The sequence below is a fragment of the Siniperca chuatsi genome, linkage group LG14, assembly GCF_020085105.1.
Source record: "Siniperca chuatsi isolate FFG_IHB_CAS linkage group LG14, ASM2008510v1, whole genome shotgun sequence".
Taxonomy (NCBI): domain Eukaryota; kingdom Metazoa; phylum Chordata; class Actinopteri; order Centrarchiformes; family Sinipercidae; genus Siniperca; species Siniperca chuatsi.
Genome location: NC_058055.1, coordinates 1,695,822 through 1,721,703, shown reverse-complemented (window position 1 = coordinate 1,721,703; position 25,882 = coordinate 1,695,822). Strand labels below are relative to the sequence as shown.

At 38.2% G+C, this 25,882-nt stretch overlaps 2 protein-coding genes across 32 annotated transcripts in view; both read right to left on the bottom strand.

Annotated features, from left to right (window-relative positions):
* Window positions 1–19,680, bottom strand: part of dlg2 (discs, large homolog 2 (Drosophila)) — a 208,837-nt gene extending 189,157 nt beyond the window's left edge. For 10 of the 24 annotated variants that reach the window (XM_044222367.1, XM_044222373.1, XM_044222369.1 and 7 more), the window contains exons 1-3: window positions 18,784–19,676; window positions 18,335–18,428; window positions 17,387–17,518 (exon numbers count right to left, since the gene is read on the bottom strand). In XM_044222367.1, the coding sequence (XP_044078302.1) occupies window positions 17,387–17,518; window positions 18,335–18,353 (151 nt within the window). In that variant the 5' untranslated portion in view covers window positions 18,354–18,428; window positions 18,784–19,676. Of the gene's footprint in view, window positions 1–17,386; window positions 17,519–18,334; window positions 18,429–18,783 lie in introns of all 24 variants that reach the window. The other 14 variants (XM_044222362.1, XM_044222370.1, XM_044222378.1 and 11 more) reach the window with 5 other exon arrangements.
* Window positions 19,681–23,219: 3,539 nt separating this feature from the next.
* Window positions 23,220–25,882, bottom strand: part of sytl2a (synaptotagmin-like 2a) — a 25,291-nt gene continuing 22,628 nt past the window's right edge. For all 8 annotated transcript variants that reach the window (XM_044223126.1, XM_044223125.1, XM_044223128.1 and 5 more), the window contains 5 exons: window positions 25,760–25,882; window positions 25,579–25,675; window positions 25,394–25,499; window positions 24,571–24,776; window positions 23,220–23,775 (listed from right to left, as the gene is read on the bottom strand). The exon at window positions 25,760–25,882 is cut by the window's right edge and continues 39 nt beyond it. In XM_044223126.1, coding sequence (XP_044079061.1) covers window positions 23,627–23,775; window positions 24,571–24,776; window positions 25,394–25,499; window positions 25,579–25,675; window positions 25,760–25,882 — 681 coding nt within the window. In that variant the 3' untranslated portion in view covers window positions 23,220–23,626. The remainder of the gene's footprint in view (window positions 23,776–24,570; window positions 24,777–25,393; window positions 25,500–25,578; window positions 25,676–25,759) is intronic.

Below are 25,882 nucleotides of genomic sequence, written 5' to 3'. Positions count from 1 at the left end.
ACAGATTCTTGTCTGTATTGTCTAGCATATAGCGACAAGGCTTTTTTTTCTGTATTATCTGATCATATGGTATAGTACCCAATTTGATTCGCCCATTGCAGCTTTTATTCTGTGCTACCGATACCACAAATTCTAACCCGTCATGGGTCATGCTTGTGTCATTGCTTTGTAGAGCTTGGGAAATCTGCTCTAAAAACAGGTCTGCAGAATACTCACTGTCTGTTGTCAGCATTGTTTGGACATCACTGGCGAGATAGGGGCCACATAAAACCACATTTAACTGGCTACCTGATGGTGTGTTCTCTGTGCAGTAGTTTACAGCATCAGTCAGTTTATGTCTAAGCATCTGTGGGACTTCCTCTATATTATCCAGAGGGGTGTCTCTTAAATCAGCTGGTTGTCTGACTTCTATAACATTAAAGCAAGGTATTTCCCTCACAAGAAAATCTGTACCACAACCTGTTTGATCATCAACAGTCTCTATCCTGCCAGTTGTCTCTATCATTTCCTGACAACCACCACCATCATCATAGACCATCAGTCCTCTTGATTTAAACTAAAATCTTTATCTGATTCGTTGCAAGGGGGGCCGTAAAGCTCAATCATATCTGCCATATCTTCTGTATCAGTCCTCGTTTAGACCCTGTTCACAACTGAAAGATGTCATATTATCTATTACATCATTAATCACATCATCATCATCAGCCTCATCATGCGTGGTGGTTCCTTCAGTCTTATCAGATATGGACAGTGTGTCTCTTTATACAACGGGCTGATGATCAGTAGTCCGCACAGTTTCTTCAGTCCATGCAGCAGTCTCAAGGCCTATACACACTGGATACGTTTTTTTGCACGTCAATTTATTTTTTCGAACTGTTGTTTTTGTTGTGAGTATGTTCACACAGAACGTGAATATTACATGGCAAAAAAGCGACATAATTTTTTTGGAACAAGGGTTGAATAAGAGTTTTCGCAGTGAATAATGGCATCAACCAAATAAGTTGTGCAAAGTTACGTCACAACTCCTAATGACAATGGCGGACCTGTTTGATTTTGTTTTTGTCCAAAGAAGCGCAGACAGTTTTTTAACTGTTAATGATCTAGAGAGGATTCCTGCAGCAGCAGCGCAGTGAAAGCCTGAGCCCAGTGAGAGAGAGATTCCACCTGGATGTCTATGATGTTGTGACAGAAGAAGTGTGCAAGGCAGGAAATATACCACGGCCAAACAGCCAGTGCCGTGGATGCCCCTGAGCCAGTTTGGCATGCCCTGTTTTGAACTGGCCATTGTGCCCTTAAAAGAAAGTTGCAGATTTCCTCATTTAAAACTACATACGACGCAGCAAATAAACTCACGTTTCCCAGTGTCTCTGTCATCACACTGGACATCAACAGTAGCACAAGATTTCTCCCAAAAATATAGCTGTGTTAACGTAAACAATAAACATTAACAGCTAACCCGCTAGCTAACAATTAACGTTGTGATAAACACAAACAGCTAAATACTATATAGTGTAAGCATTAATACGTGTGTTTTAAAGTTTACCAGGATATTGCTACAAAGTGTCAGCTAACTACGAATGTACACGAGTTTATAACTTGTTGTGAGATCTGATTGGGTGCTACTTTTTCAGCACGAAAGGAGCGCACATATGGTATTTTCCCCCTGATAATGCTAACATTAAACTGTGAACAACAAATCCGTGTTGAAATCATAGAAATAAACTAAATAAACCCCGCTGTCAAAAAACCTTTTTCTTACTGTCTGCGCATATATCTCTCCAGCACCATATGGGAAGCAGCAAACCGGGTAGTTACTTTGGTAACGGCCGACGAAACTCCTCAAATACCGTCACACACACGATAGATGGTCAATTGACAGTGTTATGAGTCAGTGTTTAATTCGGCGTGTATCTGATCCATCGACCAGCACGTATTTCAGTGAGAAATCTTAATTTTTGGAACAGTTTGCCTCTCATTCCCACGGTCTTCTCCCACAAAAAATTGTGCAGCTAACCAACGGAGGCTGGTAGCGAGTTGAGTCATTTTTGTGACTGCTCCTATCTCACATGCTAATAGTTGCATGGGTGTTGTTCAGATAAATTTTGATCACCCTTAGCCCATTTATAGACTTGATTTGATCAAGTCTATAAATGTAGTATGAAGTATAACAATAACAATCAGACAGCATTTTGTGGAAAAGTCAAACAAAATGAACAAGTGTCGCAACTGTAGCAAATTCGGATCGCTGCCAGTATGAATAGTTTTTCTGCAAATATTCGCGAGTACTTTTCATTTTCGCATTTTCGTGCCGTATATTGTAAGATTAATCTGTAAAGAACACATAAAAACAAACACAATTAGAATACAACACTTTTTGTTTTGTTTTAATATATATATATACATAAGAAGTGACATGTTGGAGAAAGCTTACCTTCTCTAAGTTGAGGTGTTTTGCAGGAGGTACACCTTCACAGCAAGTTTTTAAACACAGAATTTATTTTGATGAGGTTTTCTGCTAAACATTTAACAAAAAGACAGAATACTGAGGATTATTCTCTAAAACTGATCAGACCACATGTACAAAAAAAATGTGAGTTTAGACTTACATTCGGTCTATTGTGATGATTCAGAAATGTATAATATTTGATGATTGTTCTGGTATTATTCTCGCCAGCCATATGCTCACTGACCAAATCTGCAAAACAAAAAATATTTTTGTTTATAAACAAGTACTTATAACAAAACACACATTTTTCCTGTGATCAGTCTAGTTGTGAAAGAAAAATCCTACTTACTGTTGCTGTTCTCCTTGTTGCGCCATTTTTAGAATGTCTGGCAACGGTATGGACTTCTCTTTTACCTTTGTCTAGAGGTGGTCCATCAAACAAATCTACAGACAACTGATATTTTACATGGTAAAGTTTCAAAAGCATCACTTAACCTTTAAATCTGGAACTTTTGTCTTCCCCTTCTGGCAGTGAGAGTAGTTACACAAACACTGTCGATGCGTGCTTATGATGTATGCCTACAGTGAGTTCGCTCCAGGCTCGTGTTCAGAAATAGTTACAAAAATACAGAGAAATTTCAACAGTTCCGAGATGCTCCTTCACAGTTTTGTCCACGATTAATAATAAGACAGGTCTTAAGCATAGTAGGGAAAATACATGTTGGTCTTTTATACTGGTTTTGTCACAACTTAAAAACAAATAGTCACAATAATAGTTCAATATTCACCATATAGCAACACCATGATGGTTCAGGAATTAAAAGGCCTCTCTTGCAGTGTAAGCTTGTAGATGTTGGTTTTCATCAGAAAAGTGTGTCCTTATTTCTTGCTTGTTTAAATCCACCCCTTTTTATTGATAGGTCAAGCCTAGTCACGCCTTTGTAAAAAGACAAATTTAATTTAATTTAACAAACCGTGAAGACTAAGAACATGTCCTTATATGCCTAAACACACACCTATTGTCCTTAAAAATGACATTTTCACAGACCCAATTCACATCACACAACCAACAGTGGTCACCTTTCTCAAATGGTTATAACCCCACGTCACATGAAAAAGCACAGATCCCCAAATTGTCACAGGACCCTTACATCAGTTTTACGACTCTTAGGGTCACCCTGGTCACAGGGTAATTTGTATTTTTAAAATACATCACTATCTAGGCACAGATCACCACCAAATTGTCTGGTAACTTCTAAGGGGGTTGAATTATTTTGCAAGCCATTGTATCTTTGGCATTTCTGCACTGCAATTCCTTGTTATTGATTGGCCAACATATATGCTAATATCAGCCAATATATTTATTCATTGGTCCATGCTTAGTTAAAACCTAATTTTTATCACAGACTGATTTTTACATTACTTGCATACATCTGCTAATGAACAATGCACAGCAGTTAAACACAGATATCACTTACTGAGAAATAACCCTGAACATCATGGCAGATATTGGGCCCATGTATTAGAAGAATACAGTAATTGATTAATCATAACCCAAAGCTTCATGTTAATTCCACGCCTACACACTGCCCCAAGCATGATGGGGGTGTGAAAACAGTAACATATAACTCTTATGCGTGTGTGGCTGCAATTTCCTGTAAGGTCAGCCACGAGTCTGAGGTAAAGCACAGTCCATTGCAGCAGGGTCAGCTAAGTGTGTGGCTGTCTTAATGACCTCACAAGTGTGGGAGGAATAACTTAGCTGACAGTGCGCTATAATAAAGTATAGAGATCTGCATTAGTTCTTGCTATGACGATCATTTAGAGCTCTACACAGGTAAACCCCATGTCTGCCTCACACTATCATTATTAAAAACTGCTTCACACTTCACTGTCGTTTCAGCAATGTGGACACCACTCAAAGCTAATACAGACCTGTTACAAAGCAGTCTTTAGATCACAGATCTGGACAACTCTGAATGATTTTGCTCAGAAAGGTGTGAGCTGTTTTTTGATCACTCTTGACATAAGCAAGATGTAGAGCAGTGAAGGTAAACAACAGCAAACCCAGTCTTCTGGCTCCCTCTCCTGGGGCTCCACCTCCACCTAAGAATACTCTATATACAGTATGTATATATTCCACCCATCCATATTACGCCATCTCAATTTAGGGCTTAATATCAAACTCAAGTGAAGATGTTGTACAGCAGACGAGTTGAATAAATACACCAGGAGCCTGATATTTTACTGAGAGAGATATTGTGTTGCATGGGCACAGGTATTAATGCTTGACTTGTTTCTGCAGCAACACATTTTCTCATATAGTACTTATACTTAAAGGTCCAGTGTGTAACATTTAGGAGGAGGTATTGGCAGAAATTAAATATAATATTAAGAAGTATGTTTTCATTAGTGTATAATCACCTGAAAATAAGAATCGTTGTGTTTTCATTACCTTAGAATAAGCCAACACAAGTAACTCACCCCCCCCCCAAGTCCGATACGGATATTCGCGTTCATGCATTCCACAGAAAATTAAAGCTTTGCACAGTCACACAATCATCGATTCTTCGTTGTCATGAAATGGCGTAGGGGTGGAATAATCAAAAAGTTATGAATTGTTGGTGTGTAAAAAACGTTTTTACTATAATAAACCAACACTCAACTCTACATACTGGAGACAGGCTTATTATGTCCAATACTGTATAGAAAAGTTACAATGTATACAGTCACATATGTGAGTGTAAATGCTGAGCGTCATTGCACTGATTTTCATCATTCATGACTGGATTGAACAGAGTCTAAATGTGTTTATCATGGCATTTAATACAAGGCTTAATGGTCAGTTTATAATGGTCAGCTTATTATATATATATATATATATATATATATATATATATATATATATATATATATAATCTGTGGATTTCTCGAGAAAAGCCAGTGAGCTCATATGCTTCCACTACTTTTTTGACCTCCTGCCTGTCCACTCTTTGTGGATTTATCCTCCTTCCTCTTAATGTAGGTATCTCAGACGTTTCTCCATCTTTACTTTGTAATCTTTATTTTGCTTGTTAAACAAGGCACTATGTTGTGAGACCAAGTGGAACAATCGATCAATATCTATCTTGTTGTGTGAAGTGTGAATGAACTATGACATTGACATCCGAGAAAATCTATTGATCGCGTGAGCAAAATCAATATTTTAATGATTGGCTTGTTTTTAATCGGCATCGAAACAGCTGTGGAAAACAAAAACCTGCACGGCGGAATGTAAAAGTTTTGGACTCGGTGTGGAAAGCTCATAGAGACAGATGGGCTCGAATTTTTAAATTGATGTGCGATTTATTCGCACAAATTATTCGCATTTGGTCTGAAAAGGCCTTCCAGAAGTTAGTTCCAACCCAACTGCGATTTATCTACTACACTTGATTATTGGTCACATGCTATCAACTTTACAGGCCCTTGTAAATGAGTAAAAATGTAATCCTTTTTGGAGTTTTGGTGTATGTAATGCTGACATATGGTTAAGATGTGATTGTAATATTTATCTGCCTGTGCAGTGTCCAAGTTATCAACTTCTACCAAAAATTAGCTGCTTCTCCAATATTCACTGGTGGTGGTGGTGATAGTGATGACGATGATTACTGTTATCATAATCATAATCATAATATCATTGTATTTTATTTATTTATGTATTTATTTATCTATTTGTATTTATTTTATTTATTGTCCTTTTTTATTTTTTATTCCCATATTATTTGTCTGACTGGAGTTTCTGTGATATAAACTCAATAAATAACAATTCACCAAAAAAAAAAAAAAAAAAAAAAGATTTTAAAAACATTAGGTAGTGTATGTGATATCTAAGATGTGCTAGCTATGGCTCTTTTTATCTTGTTTTTGTTTCAATCCAATTTAATTTATGACATTCTATGAAGCATGACATTACCTGTTTTAGAAAATGTATTATTGCTACTATATTTGAGATTCACTCAAGGTTAGAAATAAATAAATGATGAATATCTGACTACAGGTGAAAAGTTTCTCCTGTCCATTTTCACCATTGATGTGCATTGTAAGATCATGCAAAAAATATTGAGATTGAGATTGCTCAAAATGCTTGATTAAATTTTTAATTGAATTAGAATTGTGATGATTTGTGTGGGGATTATTTATTGTTGAGCATTTAAAAGAAAATGTCTTCTAAATCTACATACAAGGCTTGATCAAAACAATACTGTAGCCTAACAATTTCCTGACCACTGTCATGCTTACTCAGATTCACCTAATACACACAAGGCCTAATCGATATTTCACACATGGAAAACAATCACCAGCATATATCTACAGGATGACATATGAAATGTTTCATATACCATGTTAAGTGTTGGTGAGACAGGTTTTGTCTATTCATAACATGACTCATTACAAGGCTCTCTCTCTCGCCACAAGATGGCAGCATTCTCTACATCAATTCTTACTGAGCTGTGATTATTCTCTGACTATAAATCTAACTAACAACCACTGTTGTTATGTGGTTGTTGTTGTGATATTTATAGTCAGAGTTGGTTCCAACCCACAAAAACCCATAACAAAAGTGATAGTGTTAAAATTAAGATGCTGTTGTTAAGCCTCCAATGACAGAATGAGGGAACATATACAACAGTAGCAAATGATTTTAATGTGCCCTGACCTTAACAACTGCTCCAACAGAAGATCTATCTGATCTCAAGCTCTAGAGGAGTCCTCTAATCCATTAAGTACACATCCATACAGGATTATGGATACGAAGGAGTGTAAGGTCACTTTTACACCTGTGGTTTAGTTCATTTGGTTCGGACCAAGGAAAAAAAAACTTTGTTGCCTTTTAGTTCTGGTCTGGTTTGTGTTCACACTGGCTTTTTACAAACAAACCAAGAGCTGTTAACGTTACGTCATACAGACTGACAAGTGACTCATTTACTGGACAGTTTTGGTGATGCATCATCAGCTCTACGTGGACCCATGTAGGGAAATGAAATCCTGCCTGGTGACTGGCAGCAGGTCATGCTGCATTTTACTGAACCTGTGTTTATCTTCTCTGGTGTCCACGAGCTGACTGACATGAGCATTATTAGTCCAGACTGCAATGAGACATATGTCATAAATAATGACGGACAGGTACAAACAGGATGAAAAAGAGGTGTCTTGTAGTATATTATTATGTGGAATAGTTACTGTGTGGTCGCTACAATTCACTCACTTTTTCAATAAGGAACTGCCAAAATACAGAGTAGGACACAAGCAGTACTTCACTTTTCTGATTGATCAGGAACAAAAAAATTCATGTAAATAACTACAACGCAAAAAGGAGACACAGACTCATTTTTTCCAACCCATTACTGTAGCTCAATATTAACTGCCACTGGTATTATCAGTCAGCCTGGGAAAGATTCAATTAACACTGAGAGTAGATTAGAGAAAGTGAAGCCTCCCAGGACGGGGTCTCCCTCAGACAGCAGAGCAGAAAGACACATCCTATTAAAAGGACTGACCAGCCTTTGTTCATCAGACAATGACAGATAGTGCTTATTAAAAATCTGAAGTCAAGTCAATTTTTATTTATATAAAAAGCACTATGTCATGGGATTGAAATTAATACTTGTGAATGTGGCAAGGTACAACCATTTTTTTAGCAAACGCCACCACTACAAAACCCTGCTATTCAAACATACACATCACAAAATGAACAAATGCAAGGCAGCTATTATAAAATATCCAATTTCCTGAAATGCATAGCAAAATTCTACTAAAGTAAGCCAGGTTGAACACAGAACAGTCATCATCAACATCTCCTTAACACAGCTTTACAGCACAGCTTTTTGAACATATGCTTCACTATGAGGTCAACCTACTGCTACAGTAAGTATTTAGTGCCAAAATATGCACAGCCAACTTGTTGCTCATGCAGAAGAACAGAAAAAGGAATTTCTCCATGGCAGTTGATATACTGTGTGAAAATGCCAAACATCAGGGACTGGTGTTTTTCTATTCAACAGATTGTAAAACAAAGCGAAACAGTAGCAGTAGGCATAAGCAGACAGAAAAGTGATATTATAATTACCACCTCATTGTCTTGAATGAACATTGAGTCAGCTGGTACTAATCAAAATCAACAAAATCAGCATGATGCTTAAGTAACACTGTACAGTAGCTTTAAATGTACCAAGTTTGGTTTAAGCAAAACATTATCTACTTATAGCTTCAACGTTTTTATTCTGACCTTTAATTACAGTATTTACATCAATAAGAGTTGGGAAATAGCACAGTCATTGTGCCAAAATGAATGTCTCTACAATGCACTCATGTTGAATCTTGCCACAGTGGAAGTGCAATAACAGAATTTTAGGCCTACAGTATGTGAAGTATTTGAACCTCTAACAAAGACAAAAAGTCTGTATTGCTTTCCAAGTCCTTTGCCCAGCCCCTAAAACCCTAAGTCCATCACATTCACAGTCAACATAAACTTAAGCATAAATCCAATCAAAGAAGATAACACATATGATGAAATAGTTTGCATTTTAATCTCACCAATGGGCAAAGCATAGCTTGTTATTCCCAAACTGAGACACAGCTTTTTTTCACTATTTTCACAAAATCTCCACATTATGACACCTTAAACAACATTAATGATCTTTCATTTTCATTAAGTGAGCCAGAGTTTATTTCCCATGACATAGACATCATATGATAAACTTTTTAAAAGAAAAATTTTGCTTTAAGAATTTCAACAGAATAACGAATTAAGCTAATAGAAGAAAGCACCAGAGCAAAAATATGTATTAAGCTCAAGTATGAGTGTTAATAAATCCCAGGCGAGTGTTAAAGCCATCATGAAATCTCATTCAAATATTTATTATATCTTATTATCATGTTGGACTAAAAAAAGGGATACACTGACCTAACTATTTCTCTCCCAAAACTCAGATACCTCAACAGGGTATCAATCGATACTAAGTACCAGTCTGATACCGGTGATCATTTTATGTAAGGTAACGTAAGGCTAGAGATTACTGTGGTGCTAAAAACTGAGTCAGCGACCCGCTGTGACTGATTGGAAATAACTGATAATAGAAACAATGAATTTTATAATGACACTGACAAAGAAACTGTATTTATCATGGATCAATCACTTGGTGGCCGATACGCGATCTGCTTCATAAGGTCAATATCAGGGCCGATACCAATCCGGTATTTTGGATCAGCGCATCCCTAGTTAGACAAAAGTCTACAGCCATTCTAGTGGATGGAGCTGCGTTGGTGGGGGTATGTTGTTTCAAGTACTGTTGAGATCATGGGGATGAGATGATGAAATATGATCCAGGAAGTCTAGTTTAAGTAATAGATCCATACGTTTGAAGGTTTACCATCAAAACAATGAAAAGGTTTATTGCCAAAACACTGCACAGCATTTTATAATACTATGACACAGAATTTTACAACTCTGGAAAGTTATCCCTGCAATCATTTTATTGTCTCCTTTATCTCCTTTTACCTTTTATCTTTATGTTGTTGTGATGATGCAAGGTTGACAGCAGAAATACAGTGTTCACGTTACTAAGCAATCCACCAGGAATGTCCGCTTCCACGTATTTCATTGGCCACCGCAGTGCCTTGCCAGATGATGTGTTGCATAGCTGTCATCCAGCAAAAAAGTTGAGCCAGGTTTAACTGTTTTACTGGATGACTGTTCTTTTTTTGCCAGAGCCCTCTGCACTGGCACCCCCGCATCATTGTCAGACTGGCCCCATTCAAATGAATGAGGGGTTCATCACTTAGTGCTAAAGTCGGTCTGAACACAGCCTTAGGCACATCTGTGCTATGAGCTAAATGCTAAATGCTACATGCTAACATGCTCACAATGACAATGTTCACTATGTTAGCTTAGCGTGTTAGCAAGCTAAAATTTGCTAATTAGCACTAACCATAAGTACAGAAGAGGCTAATGAGAATACCATTAGTTTAGTTTGGTCATAAACCAGTTTTGGACAAATGGAAATTTCAACCTGATAGTGCTTGATGAAAAGACAGAGGATAACCAAAATCAGTAGGATCTATTCATTCATCTTTCTCAAACAATTTAGTACATCTGTAAGAGGCCACAAATGGAAGTGTATAAGTGTGAGTGAAGCCATGTATCAGAACCAACGTGCATTTCAATCAAATCTATAGAAATGGGGCCCATATCGATATGAATATTTTGCAACTGACAGTATGTTAAAAATACATTTTCAGGATTGAGAATTATTGAGAATCTGTTGGGAAAGCATTAGCACCTTGAAAGCACTCTGAAGAAATGTAGGGCTCAGCTGTAGTAGTAACAGTTGTTTCCCTGTGAATCACAGCAAGTATGAAGCTCAAGTTGGAAGCAGATCATTAAGTCCTTCAACTGTGCAGATGAGTGATTGAGGAGTAGTGGGGATGATGAATGGGTTAATCCACACACAGAACCACTCTGCAGTGATGGGGTTTAGCTGGGGCACCCACGCCACTGACCAGATTAGACAGCACCTAATGCTTTGTAAGATGATTACATCTATTTCAGGAGGCATTTATTCCATCGGAGAGTTGTAACTGTGTATGAATGCATTGCATAGACCTATTGTTCCTCATCACTGCCAAAAGAATTGGTAAGACGTTTAAGGTCCATCTTTGATGAGTGAGTAGTAACGATTGTGTATAACAACTCATGCACACTTATAAAGCATTCAATGATCAGTACAAAACAAACAAGAAGCCATAAAAATGGAATTGTGTACAGACAATTACAAAACCAGAACACAAACATTCAGCAATCAGGTGTCACTGCTCTCTATCACTACAACTTCATATATCCTGATGAGAACTAAATGGCTCTGACTTTATTGGTCAATGATGAATAATCATCAATATTACTTTGTAATGACAGCTTGTTGTCAATGGAAGTACATTTTTTATACACAGCATTATGAGTCCAAGATATGAGGGTGCTCCTGGAGAACATCTGTTGCAGGATATTATGTAAGCATTCAAACGTAGGGAAAGATTAAAATGTAATCCACATAGAAAATGAAAAACATGTCATAATGCAGTTAATATTTATCATCTAGAAAATATTTATTTTGGATTGTCACCCTGATTTGAAACAAAGGAACAGGCAAGGAAGCTGAAGAAATGTGTGTGACAGAATATTAAATTAACAGGTAAAATAGTAATATATTCAGGCCCTTGTTTATTTGCATTTTTTAAGTGTTAACAGAATCTGTGTGCCAATATCTTTCCTTGTATACACATGCATTTATACTGCTGAAAATAGTCCCAAACAAATGCACTATTTCCTCCTGTTTCAGTAACGCTTGCTAAAATCTACAGTGACCAGCTGTGTTAGGAAATTATTGAGCTTTTTTGTTCAGTATGTATACATATTCTTGACCTATTTTTAAAGATTTATGTCTTCATTAGGGATCAATGGGCTTGGGGCTGTGAGTCACATGCAGAGTAGGGAAGTCAGAAAGTACTGAGACACGGACTAACACATTGTTGGTTTTGTTTTGTTTTTTTTGTTTTTTATGAAATTTGTTAACAATAACAACTTTATCCTTTATTTGAGCTAGTAGTAATACCATACAGTAGTCATATTAAAGGTCTACAAAGTGTACAAGAATTTAAAAAAACAGCAACACCTGCCAAGAATTAAATACATGATTATTGTAATGATAAAACAAACAAATGCAATTAGAGTATATGGACACCAAAAGCTCTGGTTTATGTGAGTACGAGCTGTGAAGAAGCATTAGGTGAGCCCATGTAGCACTAAAGTGGAGGAACGTCAGTATCTCCAGTCAGGGCTGATCTTTTTTAGATGATTCTTGCAGCTGCCCAGAGGATAGATGTGGCAGCTGGTGAGGCCAGTGTGGCTTATTTATAATTCACAACTTTTTGACAAGTACATTAGTATGTTGTTTGTCACTATTTGGCATATGTTATCCACTCATCAGCTCCTGACCACAGCACACAGCCCAGCAGCGAACAAAGAGACTTCCTCACTAAAACAGTGACTCCATCTTGGGTTACACAGGCAGACCGCTTTACTGTATCTGTCTCACTTCTGCCAAGTATCTCAGTTGCTACTTCAGTCCCAGCTGCAATATTTGCTGCAGTGTGTCAACCCTCAAGTGGCTGAGTGGTCAGACAGCCTCCAACTAATCAATGATAAAGTGACAGGAGGCAACAAAGTATGCCTCAGTGATACAGATCCATGCAACTGCTATTAGACTAATAGTAATGCTGATCGTGTACAAGAGAGAAGATGCTTCACTTCAGGACTTCAGTGAAAAACACTGGACAGTTGAATATGCACTAGCTTCGGTTTAAATTTTCATTTGTTGTGATGTTAATTTAAAAGTGTGTAGAGACAGAACCCAGAGACCAAATACAATTTGGTCAATTATTAGAGTTTTAGTAGCCTTAATAAAAAGGAGTGCAAACATTTTAAAATATGATTTTCAGTCATTTTAAGTACTTCACTCCACGTGTAATGTATTTAATGTATGTGAATGAATGCTTAGATTGTGTATACATAAAAAAAAATCCATATAATGCATTATGAAATTCTTCTTTGGCACAAGTCATGGCAACAACGTCGCATGCAGATGCGGCAGCCAGCAGCTCCCTCAAACTTTGCTACATTTTTGTTTTAATTTGCTATTTTTTCACCTTTATTACTGAAGCACCTATTACTTATGACAGAGATACACTCATCAACATGAGAAAAGGAAGTGCAGGGATTGGATATGACAAAACAACCAGATGGGGGGCGCCCTGGTGGCTCACCTGGTACAGCATGTTCCCCCATGCATTACCGCAGCAGCCTTGGTTCGAATAAAACCCATGGCCCTTTGCTGCAGGACAACTCTGTTGTGAAGTTTGCGGATGACACCACCATCATCGGCCGGATTACAAACATCGATGAGAATTCATATCGGGAGGAAATCAACATCTTTGCAGAGTGGTGCACAGAGAACAACCTACTGCTCAATGTCAGCAAAACCAAGGAGCTGATTGCTGATTTTCGAAAAAAGAAGGCAAAGACACACACCCCTGCCTACCTCAGTGGAGCTGAGGTGGAGCAGGTGAACAGTTTTAGGTTCCTGGGAATCAGCATCACAGAGAACCTGTCATGGACATCACACATCTCCACCCTGGTAAACAAAGCTCAGAAATGACTGTATTTCCTAAGGAAACTTAAGAGGCTAAATTCCCGTGCCAAGTTCTTGTTATCTCTTACAGAGGAGCAACAGAAAGCATCCTGACTGGAAACATCACAAACTGGATGGGATGTGCACGGCCAGGACCGGAGGGCTCTGCAGCGGGTGATTAAAACCGCTCAGAAGATCGCTGGTACCCATCTACCGAGCAGCAGTGATATCGGAGAGGGGAGGTGCCGGTGCAGACAGTGCCCCCCAGCCACACCCTGTTCACCCTGCTGCCGTCTGGAAAGACTTACACAAGTATGTGCTGCCGTAACACCAGACTACAGAGCAGCTTCTTCCCTCAGGCTGGGAGACCCCTTAATTCATCCTCAGCACTCCACCATGTAAAATAGTTGTATGTCTATGACTATTATCTATTATTATTCATCATCTACTGTTTATAATTTTTGTATTTAACGTCTATTTCTGTGAATAGCATAAAGGGAACGGCAACTTAAATCAGGTTTCATAACCCTGTGTTGTAAAATGATAAATATATCTACCTTGTAAGAACAAGGAACAAGGGGAAATAATCTAAGCTTCACTGTATATTAGAAATATTTCAACTTTAAGCACCTTGACTCTGTGCCAATCTCCAATAGCTTTACAAAGATCTGTAGCCAGTGATGTAAATGTATGGTCTGTCCACATGCCGTGATACCAGGTTGGGCTGATTTTCCACCGTCCCTTACATGTAAGTCTCTGTCACTAGTGCACATGATAATGGAATCAGTTTCTGTGGCCCAGTGGTTGGTTTAGATTTAGGTTTAGGAAATGACAATTCCAAACCATCACAGAAGAAGGTGGTCAGAGCCTTTAAGTAGAGCGGAGATCATGAGGTCGACCCACAGTGCCTGAACAGATCTCTATAGTTTGACCAAGTGCAAGTGCAATCAAAAAAAAAAAAGACAAATCAACACACAAGATTACAAATTTGTGTGAGGTTGATCTTTATAGTTATTGTCACAATAACTTATCAACTACAGTAGTCTGCACAAGACATGCCTCAGTTTTCCACCAACCTGAGTCAAGTGTAAGGTGATTAAGACTGTAGAAAAACTAGTCAGAAAAGATAAAGATACTGTAAATGGTTGAAACAACCAGTTTCTGTCACTCCAAATGGCAGTAGTACAAATACAAACTACTAAAACATACCATTGAACAATACCATAAAGCCATCCCATCTATCAAAGAGGTGTGACGAAGGGGTACACAGGCCCATCTGATAGGGCTGTAGGGGTATGTCGGACAAAAAAGGTTAGGAACCACTGCTCTACATAATCTACCAAATCTGGAGTTGGGGGACACTTTTTCAAAGAATTCCTAGTTTCTGACTTGGCATTACACTTACTCAGTGGCCAAGCAATTTGCTCACATTGTGGTATAGTAACTTGTTAAAAAGCAATAATTGACTAACTACCATACTCAGCTGACAAAGCTAAGTAGGGCTGTCATTTTCTATTCAAAATTTCATTTGAATGTGGAAAATGATTAAATATTTGATCTATTCACATTCAAAACTCACAGTGTATAAGCAGAACAGGCCCTACCTTGTGTTCCAGCAAGGGGCATTCATAAAATGCACAGTCACTCTGATCAGGCTATTGTTGTTCAATGCGTAAGCAAAATGGAGGAAAATATCAAGTTATGCTGAACGGATAATCATGACACCAAACTATCTGAGAAGTAATGTGTGGAAGCATTCTGGATTCAACATTGTAGATCATGGATAAAGGTGAGGCTGTTTGCCAACTATAATATGCAACTGCCTGCAGTAACATTACCACGCCAACAAAATGAAGGGGTCACGAATGAAAGGAACATTAATTCAAACAAATTCTATGTTAGTTCTCATTCATTTGAACTTGAAAAAGTGGCAGCCCTACTCGTTAGTGTACAGTTTGAGTAATCACAAATGGCAAACGTCTTTGTTTATACACAGTATCCAGTGTTTCCCACAGGTTGATATGCTGAAGTTAGCTCTGAGCATTGAATTCTGGCAGCAAAACAGCACTGAATTTACAGGACAAGCTAACAAGACCACATAATTTAAATATCCTGGCAGAACAATGTAAAAATAACAAAAAAATATGAGTGTGGGCAGCCAAATAAACTCTATTTATGGTAAACACTGTCACAAAGAAGTAAGCCAGACAGTTTCTACATATTATGTAAAACTAATATCTATGGTACTGCTAAACAAGTTCAGATGACTTCTGTGACAGATATAACTGAATCTATGAAAGCCACAGTCTGTGCTTTGTGCAAATGAAATAAAACTTAGTAGTACTGAAAATAGTAAAAAAATAAATAAAAATGTTTTTGATAAATTCACATTTTAATAGATGAGTATCCCTTAGTCATCGGTCTGAACAATATAGGAGATTTAACGTAACTCTGTCAGAAGTATGGGGGTATGTGTATTTATATATAGGCTAGTACTGTACATCAATACCAGTGTTTGGGGAAGAATGGAGCTTTTATTTTGGTTTTATGTATGCATTAATTATCAAAAAGTCTATTGCTGTAGTTTTTCTTCTGCAAAGTGACAGTTGTTGATGTATTTCTATCACCAGCAAACAATAGATGTCAGAGGAATCACTGATCATCCTGTCAGTCAACCCCCTGACAAGAGAGAGGGGTGCGGGAGGGCTGCATGTATATATGGACAGAAAGAAGAGTTACTTAAATTTGGAAATTATGTAATGTCAGTGTAATTATGGTTTATCTGTATATGAACTACACTGCAGACTGGAGTCTCTGCTAATAGTGAAAACTACAGTTTCATCTGTAACAGCTGACTGAACACTAGTTCAGTAGACCCATGAAGAGCAAAACAGTGCTGCGTGTTATCTTAATAAAAATGCAGCCAATGAGGATACAGTCTGGTACACTTTTCATACAGGAGACACATAAAGCTCTCCTCCTCCTCCTCCTCCTCCTGTAGAGGCCTGCGGTGTTCTGTGTGTTGCTGAGGCTGTTTTGAAGTAGGCCTATATGTAATGTGCAAGTTTGCTTTCTGTTTTACTGTTGTGTAAAATGTAAAATGACTAGATTATTGTTAATAATTGTTAGATATACATAAATTATACAAGACATTTAATTAATACAAAGACTATTGCTTACTGCTGTATTTAATTCAATTCAATTCAATTTTATTTATATAGCACCAATTCATAACAGAAGTATTTAGTATGACATCATTATATACAGTGAGTTTCTCTCAGCACCCCCAACTCTGATTGCCTTCCAGCGTCCCTGAAGCAGGGTGTGTGCGCATGTACCTAGAGACCTGTGTGGTGTAAAGACTGTACTGATCAAACTGTGGATGCATTAGGAAGACTGCAGTCATTGTGTGATCATCTGCATCTGCCATGAAAGTTGTGTGTTGTTTAGTCACTTTGATTATGAACAGCTATCTGCTTGTTTATCACAGGTTAGCATTGAAAATGAACTAATCAGTAAAGAATTACTTTCAAACACTATCCCATCACTTTGTAATGTTTGGTGAACTAATCAGAGCCAGCCACACCTTCATGTGTGCTTTTAGTACTTCAAAACTTTGACACTGCTTTGACATTCTTTAGTTTTTCTGAAAACCACTACAATATGAACTTGACAGAAAATACGAGTTGCTTGACGGATTGGTTGTGCTTCACTGACTTACCAAGAAGAGCTTTAAACAGGTTGCTTTTGAAAATCCCCATTACTCTCTGAATGGCAGTTTTGAGCTGCTGCTCCTCCGGCTTCCTCAGTTTAGTGCAGTACTCCTCCAAAAGCCCCAGGGCTCGAGCTGTGTCTGCAGAGGAGGGGGCAGATAAGACAGACGTTGGTGTTTCCTTAGTTTGTATTTTTAATGTAATTATATATATATATATATATATATATATATATATATACACATATTCCTCATATATTCATTTTACAATACTGTGTATGATGATCCATTTAGGCCACAAAAAGTACATCAGCCCTAAAACTATAGATACAAGTCTGTAAATATAGAGATGAGTAAACTGAGGTTAGGTTAGTTTACCCTCTTCTAAAACATGGACATTAATGTGCTGCTGAGACAGCCTCCATTCTTCTGGTTTCAGGCTTTCCACCAGATTTTGGGACCTGGCTGCAGGGATATGCTCGCATTCAGCTACAAGAGCTCTAGTGAGGTCCAACACTGATGTTGGGTTATAATGCCTAGTACGCAATCGGTGTTCCAGTTCATCCCAAAGGTGTTGGATGAGGTCAGGGCTCTGTGCAGGCCAGTCAAGTTCTTCCACACCAAGCTAGGAAAACCATTTCTTTATGGAGCTGACTTTATGCACTGGGGCATTGTCATGCTGAAACAGGAAAGAGACCAACACAAACTATTGCTGAAGGTTGGAAGAAAACTGTTGTCTGTGGGGAGTAATGTCCACATACTTTTGGCCATATAGTCTATGTATATTCTGAGGATAATGGAAACCAAAAGCTTGGACAACCAAGCTTGAGTTTAGACTGTTACTATAAACTGGTGACAAATGCAATGTTGGTGATGTGACAGCATCCACATTGTTCACATTTAGTATTTACGGGGTCTGATGCTGTAGGAGCTAAACTCTCATTACCTGTAACTCACCTTTTTTTCTGATAGGCATGGCTGACTCTGTGTAAACTTGACTCTCGCTAAGGCTTCCAGTTCAGTCTTCTGTGCATGGTCAAAAAGTTCTTTCCTAGTGGGACGACAAAAAACAGAAAGGTTTTTGATAAACTTAGCTCTACCCCAAAGCTCTGAGAAGAGAACTTAAACCAGTGGCTCTCAAAGTGGAATCCAGGGACCACCAGGGGCCCCCTGAGGGTTATCTAGGGGGTCTGTGCCCAGCAAAATGATGAAAGATTAATTCCACTGACTAGATTTTAGAATAATTAAATAATGTGATCGCAGGTCTCTGTCCCAGATGACAGTATCAACAGTAATCCACAGGATGCTCAGATAAGGTCCCCTGTAGTAACTTTTATCTACTGTGTATGTACAGTAATTCAAGGGTCCTTGATGTGAGAACGCCCGGGAGCCACTGGTTTCTGCACCTGAGGTTGTGTATTACTTCTGTCTGGGTCCACTTAAAAAAAACATCCTTTAGCTGAAGAGCTGGCAGACCACAGACGTGCCTTGTCATGTCTGATTCAGTGCTGGTCCAAACAGCCTCTCACAGACAGACGGGTTACAATGCACTACTGGAGACAGACGGGTGGACACCAAGCCGTGAAGTCCTCACAGTCCGAGGAAGGGTGTGTAGAAAAGCTGGTATAGTGTCTCACGGTGAGGAGCTGTCAGGACTGAGGGCAGCCTGGGTTAACACTCTCTGCTCCGTCTACCGTCTGCCTACTAGCCAAAACGCAGGATAAAGGGTGCACCACACTTCAAAGAAAAAACTGAAATGTGCGTTGTCCCTGCTTTTTCTTTTCACAACGATTTAGGAAATGTCAGCTAGCACGTAACAGTCACTTCAGAGTTTATGCCTGGGTGTTTTGACTTATGGAGGGACGTGTGTGTAACGTTACTCCCCATGAGGCGGGTAACAGCAATTCGTGACATTAAAAAAAGCCTCTAACCCTGCCCGTTAACGTTGCTTCTATTGATATAAACATGCGTGTTGTACATTAGTACGTTAGCTAGCATTCATGCTAAATCACCAACCAGCGGCGGTAAATGAAATGATGCTTTCCCAGTGCGACGCCTGGCTGTAGGAAAATACCTGCCTGCCAACTGTGGGAGAAAACGTATGGATCTCACATGACTCCATGTATTTTCATATTCCGTAAAACGGTGACTGTGCATTCGCCGGAAATTTCTCCTGATAAAAAAAAGCACTGTCCTCGAACTGCCACATCTCTTTATTCTTTAACCAGATAGCCTACTGTACAGTAGCGTTTGCCATATGAACTGACAGCATCACCAACAGTTTTGACCGCCAGGAATAAGCTAGCAACAATGAGAAACGGTACTTCCCTTTATTGCTTTCAAAATAATACAGTCGTTAACAATACATTTGTATAGTTTCGAAACAGAATTGCAGCTCTAGCGAAATGTTTTGATATATGTAATGAAGAGACAAACTGTGAGTTAAATTATTAAAGCGATTGGATTGCCAGTCAATGCAATAAGAATGAGATTTTTTATGAAAAATTCACATATATAATAAAAATGTATTCATATTGTGGGGCAATTCGCTCTCAAAATAAAAAAAAAACGTTTTGCGAGTGTTATCGCCGTTTACCTGGAAACACATTGGGTCTGACTAATAACTGGAAAATAATCAGTAACGTCAGTAGAATCCTATGTAATGATACCTAGTTTACTACTCTAGCAAGTAGGCCGACCCTTAATAGTGACCCAGCAACAGAGACTTCTAGTCCCTGTTGAGTCCGTCAGCCAGCTTGAGCTGCTGCTTTCTAGAGATGGTGGGCTTTCCCAAACTGAATAAATACCACACATCTAAACACAGAACTGCTTTATTAGCTCAATCTTGTTGTAACAAAGATATTTGCTGAAAAAATCATTTTTCCATCTAAATGTCTAGTTGACCAATCAGATTGCTTGGTCGGAACTACTTGTATAATAGTTGCGAGGAAACCCGGATTTGCATGTTTTACCTCTAATTGAAAACCTGAGAGATAGAGATCGATCATAATGTAAGTCTAATAATCTAACAAGTGCTTGCATCCACAACTTCAATGTCACAACTTCATGGCTTCATGAATATGAGGTGTGGCATCGGCAGCTCATCTTTTTATGTTATCCTTTCATTCAGTGATAGTTTTACCCCAGGATTATTCTACATATATGATATTCTTTTGGCTCATCTAAACACTCAAATAGCCCACATAAATCGTTTTATTTTCCCAAAATGGCAAGCTCCACAATTTTATTTTGAAGGCAAATTCGCCTGACTTGAGGGCTGAATGTGATGAGCTTGATGCAGCTGTTTGATTTACCTTAGCAACGCAGAAGCTGTTCGCTGGTTGGCTCATTCCCGTCTTGATTGACAGGACGCGACAACCAATCGTATAGTGGGATTTCTTGTCGCAGCTGGGTGGATCAACCAATGAGAAAGCTTTAGACCTGTGCAAAGATGACAGTTGAAATGTTGCTGCATCAAATGTACTGTAGGAAATTTGAAAATTCTAGGTTATTCTGACTTCGAGAAATGGGCATAGAATTATTGTTGTTGTTGTTGTTGTTGTTGTTAATAAGCGATAGAACAATGTTTTCTTTCAAAATAGGGCAAGAAAGTGTCTAGTCTCAACCCTGTGAGGTTGTAACTCGTAAATGGCAATGAGTTGCAAAAAAGAAATAAATAAATTACTCAATAAATGAATTAGTAAAATAATATTAAAATGAATGTAAGCATTAAATAATGTATAAAATGTGACACAAACTGATATTTCTGTTATAATTTGCTTCTGTATTTATTGACATTTGTATTAATTCCCCTATTTATTTACATTCCCATTTAATTTTCCATTTTATTTATTAATTTGTTCATGTATGTATTTATTCATTCATTTTTTATTTGTTATATTTTTATGTATTTATGTATGTTATGTTAGTTTTATACCTTAGTATTTCTCCCCCATGCAAACGAGGGGGATGTGTGTCATGGGCTTAACTTTTCACCTATTGGTTGATCGACATCAAAAAATAGTTTTTTGGAACCCACATGAGCGCGGAATAAGTTGGAAACATGATAGACGTGTACTGAGAATAGTGAGCTAGCTTCAGAACCAAAGTAAGCCGCGGTCTCTCTCCAGCCAGCTCACAGCGGGGTCTGTGAGTGTGCCTGGCAGCTCTGCTTCAACTTTCGGTGATTTACGGAGCAGCAGAGCTGCCAGCCAGCTCACAGACCCCGCTGTGAGCTGCCTGGAGCTCTCTCAAGAGACCAATGCCGTACACAAAAGGCTTTTATTTCCCTGTTTGTTTAAGTATCAAAACACAAATGTCCATTATTAAAAAATGGGAACCTGTGGTTATCTGCCTCGCCCCAGCGAGTCCCAGGCTAACTATGAGACTTCAGCTAATAAGCTAGCTCGCTATTCTCAGTACGCATCTATCATGTTTCCAACTTACTCCGCGCTCGTGTGGGTCCCACGAAATTTGACAGCTACAGTAGCTTGAAAAATAGCGATATGGGGCACTGAATATGATAAATTTACTGTTTATCAGAAATGAGACAAGAATTAGGTTGGAAAAACGATGCACACTCCCGGAGCAGAGTGTTTCTGGGGACTGGGCCTCACTGATTACTGTACAAAAGCACACAACCTTTATAACTTTATTCACTGATTTTGGTGAAACTGGATCATTTTTTCTGGTTTTCCCTCTGATGTCCTCCGGCTCCTCTGCTTCAACTTTAGGTGATTTACGGAGTTTGCTGATGGACAGATGGCTTTAACTACTTGTTGTTAGCGGTTAGCTACTTTAGCTGTGCAGCTAGCTGTCCCATTAGCTGACCGCCGTTGTTCTGAGCGCCCACTCCGGGCAGAGTCAGTTAATCAGTTAAAATATGATCCAGATCAGAGTGCTGGTCAGAGCCAGCTGTAAATCTCCTTGGTATGATAGTTATGAGCCGACTGTCCCTCAGCCGATCTGATGTCGATCAACCAATAGGTGAAAAGTTAAGCCCATGACACACAGCATATTAATTTATTTATTGAGTCATTTTTTTATTTATTTCTGATTTTGGCAGTTCTGGTCCTCCACAGAAATAGGGCAGGGGGATGTTCCTCTCAAGAGTTCTTGTCATTTGTGGCTCAACAGCAGACTCTGGTGGTCAATAATGAAAATATAACATCTAATATTAGTACAGCTGCTGGAGAGGACTGTAACTTGAAAAGCGTGAATATAAACAATTCAATTTATTTATATTTATATAGCACCAATTCATAACAGAAGTTATCTCATCAAAGCAACAACACATAATAACATGCTGAGCCATCTTTGGATTCTGCATTCATTGTGCTTCCTGGCCTTTTCTGTGTTTTTTCTGTCTGAAGCTTAAAAAAGACTTTCCTACTGGCCATTGATTGTTGTCTTTCCAGAAGTCTGAAAGTCTGTGTTAATAAACTATGTGCCACTATCTCTTCTTAATGAATAATGCTCATAACTTGCAGTTAATGCCAAATTGAATCACAAATGAACATGTCCAGGCAGGCTTGAATTAGAGGAGGATGGCTGTAAAAGACTTTAGAGAAGGTACTGTAGGCTTGTTTAAAAATATAAATTTCATACCAGTGTCTGTTGTACTGAGGTACTAATGTGATACTGTAGCTGCAATATGCAACTGTGGAAAACTACCAGAAATCTGATAATTCATTGCTGTTTCTGAGGTGAATATTTATGATTATGATGACAGCTATTATCTGCTGCCAGTAACTCAACCATAATGTCTATTTCCAAGTGTTGACATTTCTAATATGAATGAAACACCTCAAATTAAATCATTATATTAACACCAAATTACAAATCCCATTAATATCCTGTTTATTGAAGATAGAATTACGTGATGGAGTAGTCACATTATATAATAGGACTATACACAAATCATTAGTGCTCAGATCAAATGTATCTTCAGATCAAAACAATTTGTATGTTTTATAACTTTGATTGTATCCTCTGCCCTATTTTGTATCATTTTTATAAATAATTAACTTTTTGAGATGACAAATTTAACATGTGGTTTGGACTATACAAACTAAAGTACCTTGTGTATTAATTTATTATACAATGATCATGAGTTATACAGACAGATACACATTGCTCATTAAGGCTGCTGCTTCCACTCATAGTGTATAGTTTGTAGATCCATCCAAATGTATATGCAGTGTGCTCCCAAATAGTTTCCACACATTTATCAACACATTTTATACAATCTCACTTTGACATGCTTTTTGCCACCACCAACATTCTCAGAGGTAAAACATCCTCCACCCATTCACCATCAGACTGTAACATCCTCTGCCATAAATTTGCTTCATCTGTCGTTGAATCCATCCAAACCACTTCCACCCCGTAACTCTTCCCTGCACAGAAAGGCACAGAAATGATCTTATTACTATGAAGGTAATAATTGAAAGTCATATTAGAATGATTAAATGTTTTGTATGTAAGGCAGAAACAAAGATCCCATTTACACCTGGTATTAAAACGCAGTCTGCATGTCTTATATAGGCAAAGAAATAACATGTATGCAAACAACCTTCAGTGTGATGAGAGTGTGTGTGGATATTCCATACCATCTCTAGAGGACACAAATATGTAAACTATGATGTAAATGTAATATGTCATTATCAGTATATCCAAACTCAGATCCAACATTAAACCCACAGTTCTAGACAACAGAGGGTCATTTGTCCTCTACAGGTTCCCCACAGAGCCTGTAGAGGACACCATAATAATAATAATAATAATAATAATAATAATAATAATAATAATAAGACTGTACTTGTATAGTGCTTTTCTGGTCTTCTGACCACTCAAAGCGCTTTACACTACTAATAATACACCATAAACTGTCTCTTGGTTCCTTGCACAGCTTAGTACTTTATATTATCCCTATTTTTATCGTGGCAATTTTTCTTTGCTTTTATCACATGAACCTTTTATTATATTCTGTATTGCATATATAGTACCAGCATGTCTAATGTTTCATTGTCTTATTGTGTTTTTATTGTGGTTGTATTTTTTATGCTACCTTGCAGATAATTTAGATCATTTTCTCGTGTGGGACAATAAAGGTCTGAACTGAACTGAGTATATCCAAATTCAGATCACACTTTAATACCAGGTGGAAAAGTAACAGTGGAGTGGAATGTCACCTGTGCCAAGCCCGAGCCTCAGACCACCAATGTAGTGGTTGTTCACTCGGTCATGATCCCACACTGTGATCTCCACACAGGCCTCTCTGAGGTCCTCTGGTCGGAAGCCGTCGAACACCATGGTGTGGTTGAACATCGGGTTGGCCGTCCTCTTCACCACCCGCGTCTTCTGTCGGCTTTTGTGGCTCTTATCAGGAAGTACGGTGCTGCAGCAGAAGGAAAGGAAGGAGGTAATATGCATTTACTCATTTGGACATACCTGACAAAAACGTACAGCTATGGAAACACAAAGTGTTAAAAAATAGATGAATTAATAAGACATTATGAAATAAATTATCACATTAATAAATATAGACAAAATATGTCATATAACCATGAAAAGGTAATTTTGATTTCATTCTTGCATTTTTCATTTCTAAATGTCCTCTTTCCAAAGTCTGTTTTTATATCAGAATGACAATTTCCCAATTACCATTTATTTAATTTCAATGTCACTTTTCATCACAAAGTCGTGGCTGAATGAGCCCTGCTGGCTCTGCTTGGTTTGTCTTGATTGACGGACATTTTGAAATAAAAAACTGCTTGAATAAAGTAAACATGACCTGCAATAAACTCTTTTAGTGTGAAAATAAACATGATAAAATCATATTTCATAATAATGAGTTGTATTTTAAAAATGTATTGGATGACACAGTCAGTATTTCAGTTATATTATGTATTTTGTCAGTATGTTTTATGATTATTTATTTAATAATGTTTGATTTATTTATTGAATTTTGAACACTTTAAGTCTCCACAATCGACAGTTTGCAGGACATCCTACCATTTCACAAATGGGTCGATAATAACTCCTCTGACTGGAGGAAGATTCTTGCAGTCTTTCACCCAAATCTGCACCTCACCAGTCTCCATCCTAGATGTTCTCTTACCTGTGGATGCAGTCAGACCACAATAACTGATAAAACTGAAAGGAAAAAATGTCTAAAAACTGAGGAGTCATCAGCTCACTGTGGGACGTCTGCGGCAGGAATTTCAGGGCGACTCTCATCTGTCCTCTGATGTCCATCAGACATGAGGGAGACGGTGTTGAAGTTTGTGCTGAGACCTGAAGGATTGAGCTGAGGTGAGTAAATGTCTAATCAAATCACTTCCACAATACACACAGTCTGCATACAGTTTAAGCCTTTACCCTGGCTTTTAATGCATATTCATTTATCTGTGTGTTGTTGAAGTCCCACTCTGACAAATCCAGGTCCACCTCGCCCAGGAAACTGTTCCGCCCAAAAGTGTCATTGTGCCACACCGAGATATT